The 24,702-nt window shown below is 44.0% G+C and overlaps 1 protein-coding gene across 2 annotated transcripts in view; it reads left to right on the top strand.

The window, feature by feature from the left end:
• The first annotated feature begins 7,449 nt into the window (after positions 1-7,449).
• Positions 7,450-24,702, top strand: part of CLPX (caseinolytic mitochondrial matrix peptidase chaperone subunit X) — a 44,267-nt gene continuing 27,014 nt past the window's right edge. For both annotated transcript variants that reach the window (XM_063448808.1, XM_063448807.1), the window contains exon 1: positions 7,450-7,654. In XM_063448808.1, coding sequence (XP_063304878.1) covers positions 7,597-7,654 — 58 coding nt within the window. In that variant the 5' untranslated portion in view covers positions 7,450-7,596. The remainder of the gene's footprint in view (positions 7,655-24,702) is intronic.

The following is a 24,702-nucleotide window of genomic DNA, read 5'->3' as shown; positions in this document are numbered from 1 at the left end:
TGCTTGTGTATGTGTGTCTGTGTGTAATGCATTGTGTGTTTTTCTGTGTGCAAGGGGTGCATTGTGTGTGTGTGATGGATGTCAATCTCTCCCCCTACCCCCATCAATTTCCTTCTTCTCCCCCCCTCTCCAATTTCCTTCTTCTCCCCCTCCCTCTCATTGCCTTCTCCCCCCTCCAATTTCCTTCTTCTCCCCCTCCCTCTCATTTCCTTCCTTCTCCCCCCCTCCAATTTCCTTCCTCTCCCCCCTCAAATTTCCCCCCTTCCTCTCCCCCTCCCTCAAATGTCCTCCCTTCCTCTCCCCCCTCCCTCAAATTTCCTCCCTTCCTCTCCCCCCTCAAATTCCTACCTCTCCCTCCCCTCCCTCAAATTTCCTTCCTCTCCCCCCTTCAAATTTCCTCCCTTCCTCTCCCCCCAAATTTCCTTCCTCTCCCCCTTCAAATTCCCTCCCTTCCTCCCCCCCCAAATTTCCTTCCTCTCCCCCCTTCAAATTTCCTCCCTCTCCCCCCTTCAAATTTCCTCCCTCCCTCTCCCCCCCACTCCCTCAAATTTCCGCCCTCTCCCCCCCCACTTCTCAAATTTCCTCCCTCCCTCTCCCCCCACCCACTCAAATTTCCTCCCTCTCCCCCCACCCACTCAAATTTCCTCCCTCTCCCCCCCACCCACTCAAATTTCCTCCCTCTCCCCCCTCCCACTCAAATGTCCTCCCTCCCCCCCCACTCACTCAAATTTTCTCCCTCCCCCCCACCCCCACTCACTTAAATTTTCTCCCTCCCCCCCACCCTCACTCACTTAAATTTTCTCCCTCCCCCCCATCCCCACCCCCACTCACTTACATTTTCTCCCTCCCTCCCACCCCCACTCACTTAAATTTTCTCCCTCCCACCCCCACTCACTTAAATTTTCTCCCTCCCTCCCACCCCCACTCACTTAAATTTTCTCCCTCCCACCCCACTCACTTAAATTTTCTCCCTCCCTCCCTCCCACCCCCACTCACTTAAATTTTCCCAGAGATCCATTAAGTAACATTCTTTAAGTTCATGAGAATAATCTTCAATAGGAACAATAATCAAGTAGCTAAGAATATTTGCAAAGCAAGAACAGTTCATAGTGAATAAGCATGATGGGAGTTGTCCTCCATGAGATAAGTAGATTGAAGCACTGAATGTATTTGCAAAGTAAGAACAGTTCATAGTGAATAAGCATGATGGGAGTTGTCCTCCATGAGATTAGTAGATTGAAGCACTGAATGTATTTGCAAAGCAAGAAACAGTTCATAGTGAATAAGCATGATGGGAGTTGTCCTTCATGAGTTTGGGTACCCCTAGTCACCTGGGGGGTAACATTTTTTTAGGGCCCCCATGCCGCTCAGGGGTGGGGGCCGGGGGGAGGACAATAGGTCCCCCCCATTGTTATTTATGGCGCCCACCCACCGCTCAGGGGTGGGGGCCAGGGGGGAGGACATTAGGTTCCCCCCCTTATTAGTATTTAGGGCCCTCACCCACCGCTCAGGGGTGGCGGCCAGGGGGGAGGACATTAGGTCCCGCCCTTATTAGTATTTAGGGCCCCCACCCACCGCTCAGGGGTGGGGGCCAGAGGGAGGACATTAGGTCCCCCCCTTATTTTACTCTAGGGCCCCCACCCGCCGCTCATGGGTGGGGGCCAGGGGGAGGACATTAGGTCCCCCCCCAATTAATATTTAGGGCCTCCACCCACCGCTCAGGGGTGGGGGCCAGGGGGAGGACAATAGGTCCCCCCTATCATTTTACTTTAGGGCCCCCACCCGCCACTCAGGGGTGGGGGCCGGGGGGGGCAATAGGTCTCCCCTTTAGTTTAAAAGCCCCCACTCACGCGTCGCGGGTGGGGGCTCAGGAGAGGGGACCCTATTTTTTTTAACAGTGAGCTGCCACAGGCAAAATTTACTAATACTAAGTAATTTTTTCTTAGTATTAGTAAATTTGGGAGGTGTCCTGTACCTGTAACACTCTGGAACTGTTCCTCCCTAAATCTTTCAGCTGGTATCACTATTAGGAGGGGAGGTCGGGGAGGTGAAGAAGCATTGGAAGATTCCTGGGACTTGCGAGCACTTCCCTCCCCAGAGGTCCCAGAACCCCTTTTTTGTGACCAGGACTAAACTGCTGCATGCCGGGAGCTTCTTGCCAAATCAGAGAATAGTTGCAAAATAGTTGTAAAAATGTTACAGGCTGTAACTCAGGTGTGGGATCTCCGACCAGGGTGCTATTTGGACAGTGAGGGCACTCAGTGATGATCATTTCAGGGATATGTATTGTGTGCGGGTACGGTCAAGGCAAATGGGGTTCTAGCTAACATTTTGTGTGCTTTGCCTCTGGGTCTGTGAGGGTACAGCAGGGAGCCTATTGTGTTGGCTGGTAATCATGTAAAGTCCCCAGACAGAGTGGTGCTGAGATGGGACAATTGTACTGTGCATTGCATTGTATGGAGGACCCCTTATTAAGAGAGTCAGCACTGTTCTGTATAATAAGCTGTGTTATGTGCAATAAAGATCATTCTACCCCCTTCATTCAGTCTCAACTAATGTGTGGGCGAATGGCTATAATCGCTGCTTTACAGGAAACAAGTTCTCCTGAGGAAAGAGAGTAATAACTGCTGGAGTCTGAAAGAGGTAACCTTGAGACTTGAGTTAAGCTTTGGCGACTGGGTCTGAAACGCTCCAGAGTCCCCTGGTAGCCGCAAGGAAGCTGACCTGGCGGAGGTACTCACTCGAAGTACAGGACCTCCATCCATCTCCCCCTAATCCTAACCTTACTTGGTCCGCTCGGCCACACTACATGATGGAAGGTGAGCTGGCACGCACTTGGAGAGAGGAGAGTAGAGAAAAAGGACCTGAGGTAGGGAACAATGGCACACAGAATTGGGGACACACAAACACTCAGAGGGGCTGGGGAAGGGGAAAAAGAGACACTCAGAGTCGAAGGCAAAGTAAAACACACAAAGTGGGGAGTAAGAAACACAAGGGGTTATAAGAGACACACAAGGTGGTGTAAGACACAAAAGGGGGGCAAGATACACTAAAGGAGGTAAGACAAGAAAAAAATTCAAAAGGGGAGGTTAAGAGACATACAGATTTAAAGGTATTTTTTTTTTGAGTGGAGAGTAGCAAAATGGAACTTCACCTGCTTAGCTAAAAATCATTGCACAGGCCCTGAGTATTGATACTAGCAAAGGGAAGTCTAAACTAAATCAGTAGAAAGCGGTATGTTGCCTCCATCTACTGGCTATTTTCAGCATGACAGGGAGATTTTGCAAAAATCCTGCATTGGTATTTTACCATGATTGATTGCTATACAATGTTGCTAGAAAGCATATTACACTCTCCCAGTTGTCAGCTCGTGTAAGGCATTTATAAATGGCGCCTGATTAACCACAAACAGATTGCAACTTCCTGCTTATAGGAAAGATTTTTTCCCCTGCAGAAGTTTGAAGGAACCAGATGAAACGCGTAGGACTGTATCATATTTGTGGGCTTTCGATTTATGTTCTTACATTTTGTTATGTCCATTGATTGAGCTAGTTAGTCATTTTGGTGTCTTCACCTTTGCAACAAAGTCTTGAAGGTTCTGCTGGTCAACAGATATTTTCTACATGCTCCTTGACATTTGGATTTTTTAAATGCAATTTAATTTATTTTTTTTATATATAAGGCAATACTACTCTATGTATATTCTTATTTTAGAAGCTGTACTATCTACATCCTAAAAAGAGTGAAGAAATGTAAACACATTGAGTGTGATTTGCCTCCTAGCAACATTTGTTTGTGGGTGTGATATATTACTCCACCTCTTAGTGTGTGATACAATACCACCATATGTCCCATTGTTTATTCTTGTAGATTTTTTTTTTTTGTTTGGTTATCTTATTTACACAGCCTGATTTTTAAACACATTTCTTGTAGTTAAGTGTTCTTGCATAGCAAGACCACTTAATGTTATCTCACATATATATTATTATTATTATTATTATAGCCAAATTTGCCACCCTAACTCCTCCCACAGTTTTTACACTACATAGACAAAAATATACCAAAACGTGTGGATTGTTCCCGATTGGTGTGCTATTACTTTGTGGAACGTTTCGCCGAATGGTTCTCGGAATATCGTCGTTCTCGAGGCAAAATTGGTCCCATAGGAATGAATGGCAAAATGTTCAAAGCTAGAGTGGGAGCTGGCAAAAGCTGAAAAATCAGGACATGATTTCTAAACTGCCACCACTCCCTCATTTTCAAGCCCACCTACACAAATCTGATATCAAAATGTTCAGCTATCCCTGCTGCCACTAGAATTGTCCACGGCTAAGCCATAGTCCTGATAGTTTTCACAATATGACCATTTGTTTGCAACTCACGCCATCCATTGACATTCATTGAAACTCCACTCTACAAAGCTCACATTTGAAGTGCAATTTCTACACTGCGACTGTGCCTTCATTTTTAATACTTCAGAGACATACTATACATCAAAATGTAGGTCTGGGTCTTGTGATTCTCACAATATAAAGCTCTTCGATGTAGGATGTATATTTTTTTGTATGTTTTTAAAATATGACCGTTTGAAGATGGCAACCGCCAAAATACTCTGACCTGTGCCAGGCTGCAGCAGCAAGTGATGTCATAGACAGGGCCTTTTGTACACCTGCTAATGGTTTTATAAATGTATGTTTTAATGTAACTGTGAAGCACTTTGGGCAACAACGTTGCAATTAAATGTGCTATATAAATAATAACAGTTACTTCGCCCACTCCAGTTGTAGACTACTGGTGGAGGCAAGAACACTTCACACAATTTCCCCAGAAATTGTAACTTTTCTAGTTTACTAATAATACCGTGAGTATTATTGCTGTGGAGTTCTGTTATAGATTCAGACACACCAACAATATGGAGCTCCTAGAAAATAGGGACATTAGGATAGAAAAGATTTGTGCCCAATATAAGGGACTGTCCCTCCTAAATACCTTAGCAGGTATACGTTCCCTTTACCCTAAAAATATTGCATGCAGGGCCGTCTTTAACTTGGGGCAATCGGGGCAGCTGCCCGGGTTCAGTTACTCCTGGGGGCCCCAAAGCAGCTGCCCAGTGGGCCCCCGCTGCCCGCAATTCTTTTTCCCATGGGGCCGCCAGTGTGCGCTGTGGCCCTTTAACAGCGCAACGGGTCCCTTGCATTGTGGCAGAATGGGAGGAAGTGACCGCCGTGAGTCACTTCCTCCCAGAGAAAACAGAGCCGTGCGGGAGGGAGGGCCAGGGAGTGAGGAGGGGGCTGGAAAGCCAGACCCCAACTCCCTTCATCCTCAGGCACCAAACTGGACTGCAGGGAACCCACCCTCCAGAAAAAGTTAGGAAACTGGAGGGTGGGTTAAGCAAATGTAAATATTGCATTTGTCAGTATGGATGCAAGTGTCTGTGTGTGTGTCAGTATGTATGTAAGTGTCTGTATGTCTTTCTGTGTATGTGTCTGTATGTCTTTCTGTGTATGTGTCAGTATGTCTGTCAGTGTATATGTCAGTATGTCTGTCTGTCAGCATGTCTGTCAGTGTATGTGTTTGTCTGTATGTCTGTCGGTGTGTGTCTGTCAGTATGACTGTCTGTGTATGTGTCAGCATGTATATCAGTGTATGTGCCTGTGTGTGTATCAGCATGTCTGTCAGTGTATGGGTCAGCATGTCTGTCAGTGTATGTGTCTGTCAGTATATCTGTCAGTGAATGTGTCTCTGTGTGTGTGCCAGTGTATGTATCAGCATGTCTGTCAGTGTGTTTGCTGTGTGTCAGTATGTCTGTCAGTGATGTGTCTGTGTGTCTGTATGTTGTCATTGTGTGTATCTGTATATCTGTAAGTTGTCTGTATGTATATCTGCTTGTCAGTCAGTGTGTATATCTGTGTGTCTGTATATCTGCATGTGTTCAGGTTGTGTATCTGTTTGTCTCTATGTGTATTGGTGTGTCTAAATCTGCAAGTCTGTGTCTGCACGTGTGTCAATGTGTATATATGTGTCTGTATATCTCCATGTGTGTCAGTGTGAATATCTGTGTATATGCATGTGTTTCGGTGTGTGTATGTGTACAACAGTGTGTATGTGGGTGTGTGTATGTGTGCATACATCTCAAAATTCAAATGCCAACATTTCACACAAATACACCCCAGAATTCAAACTTCAACACTACATATAAACACACTCTTACATTAAAGCGTTAACACACCTCTAAGTTAAGCACAAAAATATAAATATAAACACACTCCTGCAGTTGAAAACCAATGCTACACATACACGTATGCTTGCCTTGAAACGCGAACACCACATACAAACACACCCCAACATTCAAACAAACATACTCCATACAAAAACACGCTTACATTCAAATAGACAAACACTGCTCAGTACAAAACACAACCCGGCAATAAATGGAAAACGGTAGAAGCTGTCAGAGCATTGTTGTAGTTGCACAACAGACAGTGATCTACCTTTTGACCACCCTTGCGACAGGGGGGCCCAGAAAAATTCTCGCACCAGACCCTTTCTACTTTAGTTCTGCCACTGCTTTGGGGTGGATGGCGTGACTACATGCCTGGGAGGGGACAGGGTCTAAAGCCCCATGCAAATGGTTGCCCAGGATTTTAAGCAATATTAAAGACGGCACTGACCGCATGATATAATTATTTCATCATGATGGACTAATTCTGTCCTGGGTTTATTATGGAAGGATATCCATGATAGAAGATATTTTCCATGCATCGCTACAAATTACAAGGAGCAACAAAATATGAAATAACTTATATAATAAACTGCGTCAAATATTCACTTAGAATTATATGTAAAGGTGTTGGCGATGAGTTAACCCATTAAGGACACATGACATGTGTGACATGTCATGATTCCCTTTTATTCCAGAAGTTTGGTCCTTAAGGGGTTAATAACTCTCCAGCAGAGTGTCCCTGTAACTTCCTTATCAAATGTTGGCAAACAATAACTAACAATCAGCACTGCACCCAGCATGCACTGCAGCTGTCACAACTCCAAGCACGTGCTCCTGGCCTGCGACGTCGAGAAGGGTGGGCGGGGTTACGTAAATTCCAGTTAGGTCTCGAGATACATATCTGATTTGGTGAAGGTCTAGTCAGAGATTACACAACTAGACATTACAATGAACAAAACTCACACGAACCCACACCTGCTGTTAGCAGTGGTATAGTATTAACAAGTCAAGCGATGTGTCTTAAGTTTGATGCATGACATTTTGTGTCGTAATACTTTTGCCAGTAGTAAATATGGCCGCGGGAAACTGTTTGGGGAAGTAAAAGGCACGTGGAACGCACGCTGAGTGTGGCGTGGAACGCACGTAAGCACGTCTGAAACCTGAATGGAGGCGTCGCCCGTTGCACGTAATTCGTCACCTTTTCGTGCTGGCTCGGTGATTGGCTGCTTCTCATTCTTCAGCCTGGCTGACGACACTGTGGGCTTTGAGTTGGGCCTGTTATTTACTCGGCTCGAGCTGTCGCTGCTGGTGGCTCCTAGTCCGTCCCGAGTGACTCCCAGAGCCGTGTCAGCACTCTTACTGCCGGCGGGACCATGCCTGGCCCCAGCTGTTCCCGGGCCGCCCGGCTAATCACCTGCTCGCTGCACAGAGGTGAGTGTGAGTGGGGGTCTGACACCTGCTGAGACAGTGAGTGACGCACCTCTGCTTCATACGGCATCACTCCAATCACTGTCAGCCAGACAGGACATTCACTGTCAGCCAGACAGGACAATGCACCCCATGCCAGGTAACTACTACCTGACTAACCTGTACAGCCAGCTCTGCCAACCCTGCTGGCTGGAGTAATGGGGTAACCCCCCGGGGGGCAGGTAACTACTGAGCTCATCAGCTAGCTCTAACTGAAACCAGAGATCCTGACCCCGGGTTATTACACTGAGATCCTGACCCCCGGGTTATTACACTGAGATCCTGACCCCCGGGTTATTACACTGAGATCCTGACCCCCGGGTTATTACACTGAGATCCTGACCCCCGGGTTATTACACTGAGATCCTGACCCCCGGGTTATTACACTGAGATCCTGACCCCCGGGTTATTACACTGAGATCCTGACCCCCGGGTTATTACACTGAGATCCTGACCCCCGGGTTATTACACCTGGGGACCCGACCCCCGGGTTGTTACACCTGGGGACCCGACCCCCGGGTTGTTACACCTGGGGACCCGACCCCCGGGTTGTTACACCTGGGGACCCGACCCCCGGGTTGTTACACCTGGGGACCCGACCCCCGGGTTGTTACACCTGGGGACCCGACCCCCGGGTTGTTACACCTGGGGACCCGACCCCCGGGTTGTTACACCTGGGGACCCACATTATATCCCAGCATTGGTTTAGAGATAAACTTCTAAATTGTAAAGTTAAATAGGGAACTCTTTATTAAATTTTTATAACATTTAGGAAAAGCTTTTTTTTTTAAAAATGAACTTTTCTACATATCTGTTGAAGAGCTCTGCTTACATTTTGTAGTTTCCAAAACTACTGCTGCATATCAGGCAGACAGCCACTAATTGCTTGTAACACAAATAGATGCAGTTATTGCTTTTATTTGATGCCTGTCAACGGTATGCAAAGTCTGCTAAGCTGGATAATTACTGTATCCAGTGTTTACATAATACGCACCGGCATCCATGTTTCTCAGAGAGAACCACTGTATTGTCTAATAGTGGCAATTGCACCACTTCTCCTCGGTGCTTCTCTATGAGAAGCTTGTCATTGTTCAAAGGTCAAACGTCTTGATTACTTCATCAGAGATGAGGTTTGTTGTGAGGAGTCTGTCTCAACACTGGAATAAAAGTGTGTTTATAGGGAGACTGTAGGCTCTATAACCATTTCATGTCTCTGATTTTCAGCCCATCTAGTCTGTATAATTTTCTAAATGCTTTCATTAGTCCCTGGCCTTATCTTATAATAAGGAGAGCCTTATGCCTATCCCACGCATGCTTAAACTCCTTTACTGTGTTAACCTTTACCGTGTCAGCAGGATGGCTATTCCATGCATCCACTACCCTCTCAGTAAAGTTATACTGCCTGATATTTTTAAACCTTTGCCCCTCTAGACCATGTCCTCTTGTTGTGGTAGTTTTTCTTCTTTTACAGGACCACTATAGGCACCCAGACCCATGAAGTGTAGTAGTACATTCCCCCAGGGTACTCAGGATGATAACGTTATTTATTCTTAATCTTACTTAGAGGTCTTATGATATGACTGCTAGTTTAATTAAAACGTGCAACACATCTGTCGTTGTCTGTTAAAGCGTATGCTTATTGAGTGCTGCATAAACATAAGAAGTAAAAGTGAATACAATCATAGGTATAACATGCTAGTATGGTATAACTGGCTGGTCCCCTGGCTACACTAGGTTGATATAGTTCTGCTCAGGACATTCAGCCTATGCCCCTTAAAGTCCAGACCTGATGAGGTGGCTTGGTGCTGGGTTCTGTTAGTGTATGGGCTCGCGTAAATCAGCTGTCTGGGAGCATAAAATTGATTAACAAATCGAACAATAAAAACTTAAAGTATTACAGTTGAATAAATTGCAGTTGCCTTATAGGCGGCCGCCAGATCAAAAAGGGCAATCTAGTATCCTCTCAGGTTAGGGTGGCGGTAAGTGCCTTGGCTTAATGCCTCACTATGCCTGTTAAAGGAAAAATAAAGGTAGCTAACGGCCTGAAAGAAACCACAAAGTAAACTGTGCCTGTAGGCAGTGGGTATTGGGTAACAGTCCTCACTTGGGTGTCTGTGTGGATTTAGATCCTTCGCTCATCAATCTACCCGGAGTGTTTAGGTAAAGTTACGCCTGTACTCAATAAACCTAAGTAACATAATACATTTTAATAACGAATAGTCTATTGAGGCTATACGCCGGAGAAAACAAACAAGAGTCATTTAAAGTAAGGGTAATTCCGCTGGGTGATAGTGGGTTAATCGGCACAAATGGTTATAGTCCTCAAGGCAGACAGTTTGTAAGGCATTCTTTGTTCAGCCCATGCCAGTCAGGCAAAGTCCTGATGCCCCTTTAGAGTGTCTCTGGGTCCCCGTTCGGGGTCGGTAAGTGGGTTGATGGGGTTGGTTGGTCGTACCTTGTTGCTGGTGTTGGGTTGCCCCAGATATAATGGGTGTGAGATACGGGCTTACAGTTTCAGAGCCCCTGGACGTGGTGTCTCTATGACGGGTTTTAGCTCCGGTGGTACCTTTGGGGGTGTGCAGCCGCACGTACCCTTGTGTTGTAGTGATGGCGGTCGGGAGCTGGCTCGTGTTGCGCTGGCCATCAATAGTCCGGTCTGGTGAGTACCCTGTTTGAGTAGCTTGTGTGGTTGTCCCGGGTTTGTGTATCATTAAGTGGGAGCGTGCGTGCAAGAGACCTGGTGCTTTGTCCCTCTTTAAGGCTTGCTGGAACCTGTGTAGCCGGACAGCCGCTCTGGAGGCTCGGGGTATGCGCCTGTAGTGACTGCGCCGTGCCGCCGGTCGGATCCAAGAGGCTACTATTGTTTCTGCCTTGTGGTAGGTTATTCCTCTGCTGTGTAGCACGTCCCAAAGCCTTGTGCAGAGCCAGTCAAGGTTTTCTCGTTGAGGAGTAGATAGCTTGGATTGGGCGATCCGCTGTTGGGGCCTGTGCTGGGTGGCAATTTTGATAGGGCCTTGGTAGTCTGTTGCCCCTGGGTAGTCTGCTACCGTGGAGCTAGCTTGTCAGCTTTCTGCTTAGGTCGAGTCTTCCAGCAGGGACCGGGATATCCCCCACCGGTCCATAGGGGGGAGGGGGGGGGGTAGGTTGTAGCCGTGTCGCTTGTGGGCTCTGTCGCCGAGGGGAACGGGCGTCTCCCCCTGGCTCCAGCCCCAGTAGGCCGCGGCCGTATCTCTGTGATCCCGGCACCGGCAGGCCCCGGGGTGGTGTTTGACGGTGCACCCCCGGCATGGGTGGTGCACCCTTAAGGGTCGTTGTGCCATATAGCTGCCACTCTTCCCCGTTTTTATGGCCCGTCCTGCAGGAGCTCGTGGCAGACGCGTCCGCACGGCTTGGCGTCCAGGCTCCGCCTCCGTCTATCTAGGGTTAACCCTGCAGCTGTAAACATAGCAGTTTCAGAGACACTGGGGTTCATCCAGCCTCTAGTGGCTGCCTTTTCACAGTGAGCAGACGCTGTAGTCCATAGGAAAGCATTGAGAAATGCTTTCCTATGGACTGATTAAATATGCGCAGCTCTTGCTGAACATGCACATTCGGCGGATGTTGGAAGAGGGAGGAGAGTCCCCGGCGCTGGAGAAAAGTAAGCGTTTAACCCCTCTTGAGCCCGGCAGGAGGGGGCCATGAGGGTTGGGGGACCTATTAACACTATATAGTGCCAGAAAAATGAGTTTTTCCTGGCACTATAGTGGTCCTTATAGGGGCCCCTGTCTCGTCTTTCCACCAAGCTATACATGTTAAGATCCTTTAACCTTTCCTGGTAAGTTTTATCCTGCAATCCATGAACCAGTTTAGTATCCCTTCTTTGAACTCTCTCTAAGGTATCAATATCCTTCTGAAGATACGGTCCCCAGTACTGCGTACAATACTCCAAGCGAGGTCTCACCAGTGTTCTGTACAATGGCATGAGCACTTCCCTCGTTCTAATGCGAATACCTCTCCCTATACAACCAAGCATTCTGCTAGCATTTCATGCTGTTCTATTACATTGTTTGCCTACCTTTTAAAGGAGCACTATAGGGTCAGGAACACAAACTTATTCCTGACCCTATAGGGTTAAAACCACCATCTAGCCCCCCATACCCCCTCATGCCTCCCTAAATATAATCTTACCTGTATTCAAGTCTGTAGCTCCTATCTTTGTTCCTGTTTCCTTTAGACCTGTCTGCTGACCAGCAGGAGTGGTAGCCTGATCCAATCACAATGCTTCCCCATAGGATTGGCTGAGACTGACAAGGAGGCAGATCAGGGGCAGAGCCAGCTAAATTCAAACACAGCCCTGGCCAATCAGCATCTCCTCATAGAGATGAATTGAATCAATGAATCTCTATGAGGAAAGTTCATTGTCTGCATGCAGAGGGAGGAGATACTGAATGTTTAGATGCATTTTAGGCAGCCATGACCCAGGAACGCTCTCTAACAGACATCTGAGGAGTGGCTAGTGAAGCGATCACTTGGCTGTAATGTAAACACTGCATTTTCTCTGAAAAGACAGCGTTTACAGAAAAACAACCTGAAGGTAATGATTCGACTTACCAGAACAAATTCAAGAAGCTGTAGTTGTTCTGGTGGCTATAGTGTCCCATTGAGTCAACTGAATGAGTCAATCAAAAAAATCAATAAGATTAGTTTGGCATGATCTCCCTGAAGTAAACCCATGTTGTCTCTGATCTTGAAATCCATGTGTTTTTAGATGTTCAACAATCCTATCCTTTAACATGGTTTCCATCACTTTCCCCACTACTGAAGTAAGGCTTACTGGCCTATAGTTGCCCGACTCCTCCCTATTACCTTTCTTGTGAATGGGCACAACATTCGCTAACTTCCAATCTTCTGGGACTACTCCTGTTAACAATGATTGGTTAAATAAATCTGTTAATGGTTTTGCTAGTACACCACTAAGCTCTTTTAATAGCTTTGGGTGTATTCCATCAGGTCCCATTGACTTATTTGTCTTTACTTTTGACAGTTGAAATAGAACCTCTTCCTCTGTAAACTCACGTGTAAGAGGTCCATTTCCTTCATTTTCAGCTGTAAATACCGAACAAAAATATTCATTGAGGCAGTCAGCTAGACCTTTATCCTCATCTACATACCTTCCTTCTTTTGTTTTTAATCTAACTAATCCTTGTTTTACTTTTCTTTTCTCATTTATGTATCTAAAAAAAGTTTTGTCCCCCTTTTTTACTGACTGTGCTATTTTCTCTTCTGTGTGTGATTTGGAAGCTCTTATAACTTGCTTAGCCTCTTTCTGCCTAATCTTATAGGTCGTTCTGTCTTCCTCACTCTGGTTTTTTTTATAATTACTAAATGCTAACTTTTTGTTTTTTACTATTTTGGCCACATCTGCGGAGTACCACAGTGTTTTCTTGAATTTTTTGCTTTTACTGACAAGCCTAATGCAATTTTCTGTTGCCTTCAGTAGTGCAGCTTTTAAATAATCCCATTTATTTTGGACTCCATTTAAATTGCTCCAGTCTGATAATGACTCCTTTACACATATTCTAATTTTAGAAAAGTCTGTTTTTCTAAAGTCTAAAACTTTAGTTTTTGTGTGGTGTGACTCAGTCACTGTTCTTATATTAAACCACACTGACTGATGATCAATGGATCCTAAACTTTCACCTACAGTAATATCTGATACCAAATCTCCATTTGTTAACACTAAATCTAGTATGGCCTCTTTACGAGTTGGCTCCTCAACGACTTGTTTTAGAGACAATCCCAGTAGGGAGTTTAGAATATGTGTGCTTCTGGCACAAGTAGCTATTTTTGTTTTCCAATTCACATCAGGAAGATTAAAGTCACCCATGGTGATAACTTCCCCCTTCATTGTCATTTTAGCTATTTCCTCAACTAGTAGATTATCTAACTCTTCAATTTGTCCTGGGGGCCTATAAATCACACCTACACGAACTACTGTGTGATTACCAAATTCTAACGTAACCCAAATGGACTCTATGTTCGTCTCACTAACCTTTATTAGGCTAGATTTTATGCTATCCTTCACATACAGGGCCACCCCTCCCCCTTTCTTGCCTTCCCTGTCTTTTCTATATAAAGAGTACCCTGGTATTGCTATGTCCCAGTCATTTTTTTCATTATACCATGTCTCAGTAACAGCGACTAAATCTACACTATCAGTTGCCCTTATTGCCACAAGTTCATGGATCTTATTCCCTAAACTGCGAGCATTTGTAGACATGACTCTAAGCTTATCATTTTTTAACACACTTGCTACAGGCACCTTCTGTCCTTGTTTTGGGGGACAATTGGATTGATGTTTTATCACCCTTTTGCCCCCCCATCCTAGTTTAAATACATCTTGGCAAAACCTCTGAACTGCTCACTGAGAACATTTGTTCCCTTTTGAGAAAGATGCAAACCATCTTTTTTGTACAGTTTATTTCCATTCCAAACAGAGCTACCATGAGCAATAAAGCCAAATCCTTGCTCCCGACACCATTCACCAAGCCATAAGTTAAAGTCCCTAATACGCATCCGCCTGTCATTCTGAGTGTTATGCACAGGCAGTCTTGATGGTAAGGTGTGTCTTTTTGCTGATGATACTAAGATATATAAGAGGGTTGATGTTCCAGGAGGAATAAGCCAAATGGAAAATGATTTAGGTAAACTAGAAAAATGGTCAGAGTTGTGGCAACTGACATTTAATGTGGATAAGTGCAAGATAATGCATCTTGGACGTAAAAACCCAAGGGCAGAGTACAGAATATTTGATAGAGTCCTAACCTCAACATCTGAGGAAAGGGATTTAGGGGTGATTATTTCTGAGGACTTAAAGGTAGGCAGACAATGTAATAGAGCAGCAGGAAATGCTAGCAGAATGCTTGGTTGTATAGGGAGAGGTATTAGCAGTAGAAAGAGGGAAGTGCTCATGCCATTGTACAGAACACTGGTGAGACCTCACTTGGAGTACTGTACACAGTACTGGAGACCATATCTTCAGAAGGATATTGATACCTTAGAGAGAGTTCAAAGAAGGGCTACTAAACTGGTTCATGGATTGCAGGATAAAACTTACCAGGAAAGGTTAAAGGATCTTAACATGTATAGCTTGGTGGAAAGACGAGACAGGGGGGATATGATAGAAACATTTAAATACATAAAGGGAATCAACACAGTAAAGGTGGAGACTATATTTAAAAGAAGAAAAACTACCACAACCAGAGGACATAGTCTAAAATTAGAAGGACAAAGGTTTAAAAATAATATCAGGAAGTATTACTTTACTGAGAGGGTAGTGGATGCATGGAATAGCCTTCCAGCTGAAGTGGTAGAGGTTAACACAGTAAAGGAGTTTAAGCATGCGTGGGATAGGCATAAGGCTATCCTAACTATAAGATAATGCCAGGGACTAATGAAAGTATTTAGAAAACTGGGCAGACTAGATGGGCCGAATGGTTCTTATCTGCCGTCACATTCTATGTTTCTATGTTTAAGACCTTCTGCAATATCACTAATAAAAATATTAAAGAGAATGGGTCCAAGTACAGATCCCTGAGGTACCCCACTGGTGACAAGCCCATGCTTCGAATATACTCCATTAAATACAACCCTCTGTTGCCTGTCACTCAGCCACTGCCTTACCTATTCAACAATTTTGGAATCCAAACTTAAAGATTGCAGTTTATTGATGAGCCTTCTGTGTGCAACAGCGTCAAAAGCCTAACTGAAATCTAGATAAGCAATGTCTACTGCGCACCACCTTGATGTTATTTTAGTTACCCATTCAAAAAATCAATTGAATTAGTTTGGCATGATCTCTCTGAAGTAAACCCATGTTGTCTGATCTTGAAATCCATGTGTTTTTAGATGTTCAACAATCCTATCATTTAACATGGTTTCCATTACTTTCACTACTACTGAAGTAAGGCCTACTGGCCCATAGTTGCTTGACTCCTTCCTACTACCTTTCTTGTGAATGGGCACAACATTCGCTAACTTCCAATCTTCTGAGACTACTAATGTTAACAATGATTGGTTAAATAAATCTGTTAATGGTTTTGCTAGTACACCACTAAGCTCTTTTAACCCCCTTAAGGACACGTAACATGTCATGATTCCCTTTTATTCCAGAAGTTTGGTCCTTAAGGGGTTAATAACTTTGGGTGTATTCTATCAGGCCCCATTGACTTATTTCTCTGTACTTTTGACAGTTAAAATAGAACCTCTTCCTCTGTGAACTCACATGTAACAAATAACCAATTTGTCCTTTTTTCATAACTGAGGCCCCTTTCCTTCATTTTTATCTGTAAATACTGAACAAAAAATGTATTGAGGCAGTCAGGTAGACCTTTATCCTCTTCTACATACCTTCATTCTTTTGTGTTTTAATCTAACTAATCCTTGTTTTACTTTCCTTTTCTCATTTATGTATCTAAAAATGTTTTGTCCTCTGTTTTTACTTACTGTGCTATTTCTTTTTTTTTTTTTCAACAAGCTTGATGCAATTTTTTGTTGTTGCCTTCAGCAGTGCAACTTTTAAATAATCCAATTTCTCTTGAACTCCAGTCTGATGACCCCTTTACACATACTCTAAGTTTCAAAAAGTCTGGTTTTGTTGGGGTGTGTTTTTTGTTTTGTTTTTTTTTTTTGTGTGGTGTGACTCAGTCACTGTTCTTGTATTAAACCACACTGATGATCACTGGATCCTAAACTTTCACCCACAGTAATATCTGATACCAAATCTCCATTTTTAACACTAAAGCTAGTATGGCCTCTTTACGAGTTGGTTCCTCAACGACTTGTTTTAGAGACAATCCCAGTATGGTGTTTAGAATATGTGTGCTCCTGGCACAAGGAGCTATTTTGGTTTTTCCAGTAGTTGTGCTTGGAGTCCACTGGGGAGTGTAGGATGTTTTGACAGGCAGTGAAGCCAGCATGCTGGTGTCTTTAGAAGAAATAGTTATTTTTGGAGAAGTATTGTCTTTTTTTTTTTTCTACATAAGAAAAAGTAGTCAATATTGTAAGTAGAAAAAAATTCATCTTAAAAACTGAATATGGGAAATATGTAGAACACAGATAATTTTGCCACACAGTTGTAAATCTTTTTCTAACCAAGAGAGCTGAATTGAACATGTATGCGTAGATCGTTGCTTGCCAATATGAACCTGGCTATGGGTAAACTGATCGTACCTACTGTGGTGAAAATAACCTCGCCACTGGTTCTTGGAGGGGCCTGTTTGCCTACCTCAGGACTATGGGCCATGCAAAAAGGCTCATAAACGACTTTGTTTGTGCCTTTTTGCTATCCTGTTCGGGAACCTAACAGACGTGCAAACCAGGTACCACCCGGGAGCTTGTTTTGTCTTATCATCACCTCTTAACGATTCTAACCGCAGCGTTCTAATTGTTCATGTGGGTGGGCGCAGTTTACATGGTCGACCACAAGGTGGCAGTCGTCTTGTTACCACTAACACAGGCAGCGGTGTTTGGTCGTCGAGTTCATGGAACTGTTTTCGGACACTTAAATTCCCGAACACTGCTGGACTTCCATCATAGCCTACGTTCAATACTTTACATCCTCGAAGAGCGCTGTTCGGTGAAATCGTTCGTCTGAATGAGGTGAACAAGCTCCACGGACTATGTTCAGTAGTTTGTTTGTTTTTAAACTACCGAACTAGACCGTCTGCTAGCCCTGATTTTCTGGAACTGTTTTGGGCATAGGACCATGTGTGATATCGGTCATAATTAAGACATCCAAGAATCACCCAGATCGGTAGAGGAATTTCCTGGAAATATTGTTCACCCAGTTCGGGGCTATCAGGGGATATAACTTTTGTGGGGGTTTTGTATGTTTTAAAGGTATTTTTGGGGTTTTATAAAAATGTGTCTGTGTCAGGAGATTGAGTTAATACAATACTTGACTCCATTATCTCCTGTGTACAGAGGAGGGATTGATAATATGTAAAATACCGTGCTGGAATAAAAAAAAGTGTTATGTCACCAAACAACACTAAATAACCAAAGAAAATAAAAAAAATAAATAAAAATAGGTGGGAGCTAACACTTGGAACAATAAAATACAACCACTGCAGGATCTTTGGTAGTAAATATAAGCCACTAGATATCGGTAATAAAGCATAACATACAGATCAAATTGTTAGTTAAACTCACATGGTGCTGAGCCTATTAATAGCAGGATCAGACTTTTAGGACTCTTCAATAAATATAACTTCCTGATTACTGTTCCCAGGTTCTGCTTCCCTTCAAAGATCTTGATTCCAGACTTGGATAAATGCAATTTATTGGGTAAATAATACAGGAGGTATCAAAACGAAGAGTATACTGCTAGCAAAGCAGTATACAGACAGCATAACACGTTTCGACTGTTCAGGAAGTCTTTCAAGTGCATAAACTCTACTTCTTTCAGTCTTCATTTTATATACAGACTGTGTCCTTTTCCTGCATGTATTCAATTATATTTCCTGGTTCAGAAGGTCACATGACCTAATTTCCGTTGTCCATATTATGACGCTCAGCGGATATTTTAAGAGATTTATTGAAATTGATTAAGCTATGTCTGCACTGTTCCGATTTACATAATGACTATACTTCTTTCTTATTGGTATTTATAGACTCCTTTTCCCTTAAAGGCTATTATTGTGTACTTGAGGGCAGAGTTTTATCTTTTTCCAACACTTGAGACGTAACCCATATTCTCATGGACTCAAAACCATCATAGTCATTATGTAAATCGGAACTGTGCAGACATAGTTTAATCCATTTCAATAAATCTCTTAAAATATCTGCTGACCTTCTGAACCCGGGACTACATTTGAATACAATTGTTTATCAACATATTGCATGATCTGTATTGTATGCTTTATTAGATATCTAGTGGCTTAAATTTACTTCCCAAGATCCTGTAATGGTAGTATCTTATTGTTCTAAGTGTTGTCTCTCTCCTATTTTATTTACAGAGGAGGGATTGACCTAGTTATGTGTGGGAGTGTCCTGGATCTGAGAGCCAATGTGATCCTGTATTTGTTTCTGAATTTGGTTTACTCTCAGGTCCGGGGTAGTGCCCGTTGCATGGGGACTTACATAAAAGGCCAGTTGTGGCTACCAATAAATGAGTTCCTGCTTACCCTCATCTCATGTGTGGGGGGAAACGGCTGTATCTCCTCTGGGGATTGCTGTATCACTATAATCCCCTGGGATTATAATCTCTTGTTAGAGCAGCCTGCTTTGCTCTCTGGACTAGGAGAGGTCTACCCGCTGGATCCTGGTCTTGAATCCAGGGTGGGTGAAGGACAGCAAGACCCCAACCAAGCTGTAACGCTGAAAGTGGGGACTACAGTGCTCTGATGCAGTGCTTGTGGTACTCGGTAAGCAGCAATTGGCAGAGGTACCCGGTCAGGGTGCCAGGTTGTCCACCACAGCCACACTATAGGTAATACACTAATGCTGTGCAGAAGTTCAAGGGGGAAACGTGTCTTCATTTAAATTGATATTTATTACCTCCATAACTTTCTAAATTGCTATGCTATCTTTTTTTTCATCAACTATAGACACTTGCCTTTATAGCTTTATTTTTAGGGTGGACAATACTTTGCCCTGTTCATTTAGTGTCCTTCTAAGGCCATTACAAACAATGTCAAGAAGTCCGGTAAAGGTATTGTATACCAATTTACTTCAATTCCATAGTGTTCACGGTGTTTGTCCTTTTGGTGAGAAGCTTTGTTCACATTGGAACTGCTACTCAATTAGTCTGTCTGCAAAGCCTTGTAAGCCAATACATAAATGTTATCTGAGATGAGCTAACCTTGTATTACGTACTTCTATACAGACATTCTTGTTTACTTTGTGAGTAAACAAATGTATATGCAGAAATGTCTTAACTGTTGGGGGTAATATTTACCGGTGTTATAAGGGATTTTGGCACAGTGTTCTCTACATAAGCCAGAATCTTTGAGAACTGATAAGAGAATTGCATGATGTCCACCTAGACTGGAATCGTGCTGCCAAGGTCCCCTTTCCCTTGTGTGTTTATAGCCTAGTGATTCTAGCCCAGTGAAGATATCCAGTATTGCTGTCATACCCAAACACTAGCTGAGACTTGGTGAAGAAGAAATTATTTATTGGAATACTTGTCACACTTCTATACCTGGGTCCTAAACAGGAGGTCCCCAGGAGAACAAGGACATTGCGACAAACTTGGCGCCTTGCTGTTTTTACTTGGACAGATAATTTAAATAGCGGCCAGACGCCTGTTAACATTAATACATTAAAAAAAACGGGTTCCCGTGACTGCATCCCCGCAAAGCTGTCTTTAGAGCGCCCACTCTGTGCACAAGGTGCTCGAACTGGAGGTAGCTAACCCAAGTTAGCTGGAGGTGAAGCTTTCACTGGGCTGTAATAGTCCTCTGATCCGGCACAGAGTTCCGCCTCGCTATCTGTTGGTACGTGGAGCTCTCTTGAGTCCTTGGTGTTAATCGATGCCTTGCCAGCTCCTCTGTCACCCCTACACATGGCACTCTGATTGGTGGCCCTAGGATCGAGACCACTCTCCACAATTTCTTTTAAATTTTTTTTTTTTTTTTTACCTGCCCGCAGCAACTCTGGAAAAGCTGCCCATTCGTCTTGGCAAAATTCCACCAAGTCATGCAAAGTCTTTGGTCTTCTTCAACGAACCGCACGTTTTGAAATCTCTCCCGAGTGGCTCAATGATATTAACTTTCACCTTTTTCTGCTGTAACTACTGGAGGGTTAGCTTGTGCTTATGGTCATTGTCATGCTGTAAAGACAAAGAGTGTCCGACAGTTTGCAATAATTTTTCACAAGATTCCCCATGCCTTTAGAGCTTGCAACCCTCCCCCCCCCAAACCTTAGTGAGCCACCACCATGCTTCACAGTGGGGATGGTATTCTCTTAACAATAGGCCTTCTTGACCTCTCTCCAAACATAGCGCTTATGGTTGACCATAAATCTCTCTATTTTGGTCTTGTCACTCCAAATTACAGTGTGCTGTGAGGCTTGTCAAGGTGTCATCAGGTATATTGTAACTGCGCTTTTGTGACCTGGGCGCAATAAAGGCTTCTTACTGGCAACTTGACCATGCAGCACACTTTTGTTAAAGTATTGTCTTGTGCTCCTTGAAACAATCACCCTTTTTCCCCCCTTCAGATTAGAGGCAGTGCTTATACCAAAGGGATTTCTAATCTGGAGGGAAAATACAGGCAGGCAAATCTCCAAAAAATTTTAAACCCCTCCCCTAATTAAATCCTTTCCGATAAGTAGCAGCTCCTCCTGAACATACCCAGTTCTTTGGCTGCCTTCGGCAGGGGAGGTTAGACAGGAGGTTCTCCAAGGAAGCAGGTGAGAAGGGCTGAGGCTCGGGAGGCTCTGCTTTCTTTGTTTTCAGGTAAGTAGCGTTTCACACGCCGGACGGCGTGGTTTCTGCCTTTTTGTTTTATGCCGCCTCGTGCCGTGCCAGGTGCCGGTCTGACGAAGGACGCAGGCGTGCGTCGGCTGGGAGGTCCTGTCGGTGGAACGCACGCACAGGTTGCGTTGCGTTCCACCAGGGATTCGCAGAGCGCTATGCACATGCGCAATGCGAAGCTGGATTCAGGCGCCAAATTTGAACTCTGCATTTGGTTTGGTTTACAGGACTTAAAAAGGAGCAATTTTCCAGCAGCAACCTCTGTTTGCCAGGAGCTCTCAGATCGGTTGCAAAGTGTGTTTCTCACCTGCCCTCCAACACACTGTCAGGCCATTTAAGGTAAGACTGCTAAGTTTTATTTTAAATGGTTTTAGCCTGAATCTTAAAGGAGAACTTTTTTATTTATTTTTCCCTTTCTTTCTTGTCTTTCCTCAGTATGTCTAATCCTGAGACTCTGGATAAAGTTTCTGAAAAGGGGAAATGTACATCAAAAGCCAAGCATTTAAGTTGCTCTGTGTGTGGCCAACCTATGCCAGATGGTTCTAAAAAGAAACTTTGCTCACTATGTTCAAAACAAGCTTCGGAGGAAGCGAAAAGAGCAGAAATGTCCACGTTTCTCAGCTGGTTACAACAGAGTATGCAGCAAACGTTTGTGGAGATGCAGTCGGCAGCGTTGCAGTCAGTCCAGGCTTCGGTTGTCCAGGATTCACAGATTGTGAAACATTCTAAGAAAAGACTGAGATCTTGGGAAGTCTCCGATACAAGTTCAGGAACTAGTGGTTCTGATTCTGGCGAAAATTCCGGTAGTGACTCATCGGATGAGGAATTTGCATTCCCAGAAGAAGCCATTGGGAAGCTGATAAAAGAAGTGCAGTGCATTTTTGAGAATGAAGAAGCAGGAAAAAAGTCTAAAGTGTTCCCTTTACACCCACAGATTAAGGAGTTGGTTTTAAAAGAATGGAAATTCCCAAGCCACAAACCTTTTATTTCTAAACATTTTAAAACACTTTTTTCCATAGAAGCGGACCAAGACTGTAAGCTGGATACAGTCCCTGTAGTGGACGTTCCTATTGCACAAATAGGAAAGAAGACTACATTACCGATTGGGGACTCAAGCGGCCTGAAAGATGTCATGGAAAAACACATGGACTCATCCTTAAAGATGTTTATCTCTTCAGCGGCCCAAGCAAGAGCTTTGATTGCAGGAACATCCGTTGCCAAGGCCCAACAACTGTGGTTGGAAGAGCTAGAGAAGATCTATACAGGAGAATCAAAGGAAGATCCGGTAAAGCTGTTAAAAAATGTCAAGATGGCAGCTGATTTTTTTAAGTAGATGCCTCTTCGGAAAGCCTGAAATTATCTGCCAAGAATATGGGTCTTTCAACAGTTACCAGAAGAGCACTTAGAAATTGGTCAGCAGATGCAGCATCTAAAAATTCATTATGTGAATTGGCTTTTGAACCAGGAAGACTGTTCGGCTCGAAATTGGATGATCTGTTAAAACAAATGAATGAAGGAAGGAAGGAAGGCTTTACCGGAATCACATAGGAAGCAGTTGTGGAACCGGAAATCGGAGACTCATCCCTCATTTAGAAATTCCTTTTGCAGGAACTACTTCAGGGGTCAACAAAAAATGGTTTTCGATTATAGGAAGAAGGAAAGATTTACAGACAAGAGAAATAAAAAATTGTGACGCCCTGCCAGTGGGAGGAAGGTTGAGGCACTTCCTAAATCACTGGAAAAAGACATCAGATCGCTGGGTCCTCGCAGTGATAAAGGACGGGTACGCTCTGGAATTATCAAATACCCCAAAGAAAATGTTTTTATGTTCCACGGTTCATTCTCTAGAAATGGAATTCTCTCTGATGCAAGAAGTGTCAAGTCTCCTACAGAAAAGAGTTGTGGAAGAAGTTCCTCTAAGGGAAAGACATCAAGGCACCTATTCAAGGCTTTTTTTTGGTGCCAAAACCAGATGGCTCGTTCAGACCCATTTTAGACCTAAAAGCCGTAAACAGGTTTATTATCAAAAGGAAGTTCCTCATGGAAACAGTAAAATCAGCTACTCTTCTTATTTATCCAAGAAATTGGTTTGCGTCCCTGGATTTAAAAGATGCCTATCTTCATGTGCCCATAGCAGAATCCAGCAAAAGTCTTCTAAGGTTTGCAGTGTGCATCCAATCGGTAACCAGACATTACCAATTCAGGGCACTGCCTTTTGGCCTGTCATCTGCACCCAGGGTATTCACAAAGCTTCTGGTAGTCGTCTCAGCATTTCTAAGAGGGATGGGCATCTGTCATTCCTTATTTGGACAACTGGCTGTTGATTGCAGAGTCACAAGATCAGCTAAAGTTAGACCTTGGGACAGCTATAAAAACTCTTCAAAATCATGGCTGGCTGATAAATTTCAACAAGTCGGAATTAGTGCCAGTTTGAAGGATTCAGTTCTTGGGTCTAATTTTGGATTCAATCGCTATGAAGTTGTTCCTGCCAGAAGAGAAGAAGCTAAAGATCAAGCGATTGATCCAGAACCTCAGAGAAAAAGGTGTTTTTTCGGTCAGAGAAGCCATGGGCTTACTGGGTCTGTTTACAGCTTCAATCCCGGCAGTCGGTTGGGCAAAAGCCAGAATGAGGCCTCTTCAGAGGAACATTCTGCAAGTCTGGAATCGACAGGCACACGGCCTGGAAGGGCTTATGAAGTTCAACAATCTAACTCTGAGAAGTCTGCATTGGTGGACCTCTTCTCGATTCCTGCACGCAGGTCTTTCATTCCAGATGAAGTCCTTCAGTATAATAACAGACGCTTCTGCACTGGGCTGGGGGGCCCATTTGGGAGACATAAAGAAGCATGGGTGTTGGCAAGAGAAGGATACGAGAAATTCCTCAAACTTCAGGGAATTAAAGGCCGTATGGATGGCACTCTTGGCATTTCAGCTCCTCATCAAAGATCAACATATTCAGATTCGTTCAGACAATCGAACGACAGTGGCGTTTTTGAACAAACAGGGAGGTACAAGATCAACAAAGTTGGAAAGTCTATGTTCAAAGATCATGCTGTGGTCAGAAGTTCACCTTCTATCGATCTCAGCAGTTCACATCTTAGGAAAATTCAATGTGTTGGCAGACGCCCTGAGCCGTCATCATTTGAAGCAGATTGGTCCCTGTCATGCAGAATTTTCAAGCTCATTACAGACCGCTTCGGTGTTCCGGATATAGACCTGATGGCCTCCAGGATAAACAAGAAGACAAAACGTTTTGCATCTCTAAATCCAGCAGACAAGCCAGAGATCATAGATGCTCTGTCAGTACCATGGAAGTTCAACCTGGCATATATCTTCCCGCCAGTAGTTCTTATTCCCAGAATACTTCAAAAAATAAAGTTGGAAAAAGTAAGGATTATCCTACTTATTCTCGGTTCTTCTAAACGTTCCAGGGGCCACTTTTTGGAAACTTCCTCTATCAGAAGAAATTTTAGAGGACGCCATGGTTCCTCTTCCGACCCTTCCGAGATTCCAGTTGACGGCCTGGTATCTGAACTCCAGAGAGTAAAGGTCT

The sequence above is a fragment of the Pelobates fuscus genome, chromosome 3 (genome assembly GCF_036172605.1).
Source record: "Pelobates fuscus isolate aPelFus1 chromosome 3, aPelFus1.pri, whole genome shotgun sequence".
Taxonomy (NCBI): domain Eukaryota; kingdom Metazoa; phylum Chordata; class Amphibia; order Anura; family Pelobatidae; genus Pelobates; species Pelobates fuscus.
The sequence above is the reverse complement of the archived record's forward strand: the minus strand, read 5'-3'. Positions and strand labels throughout refer to the sequence as shown.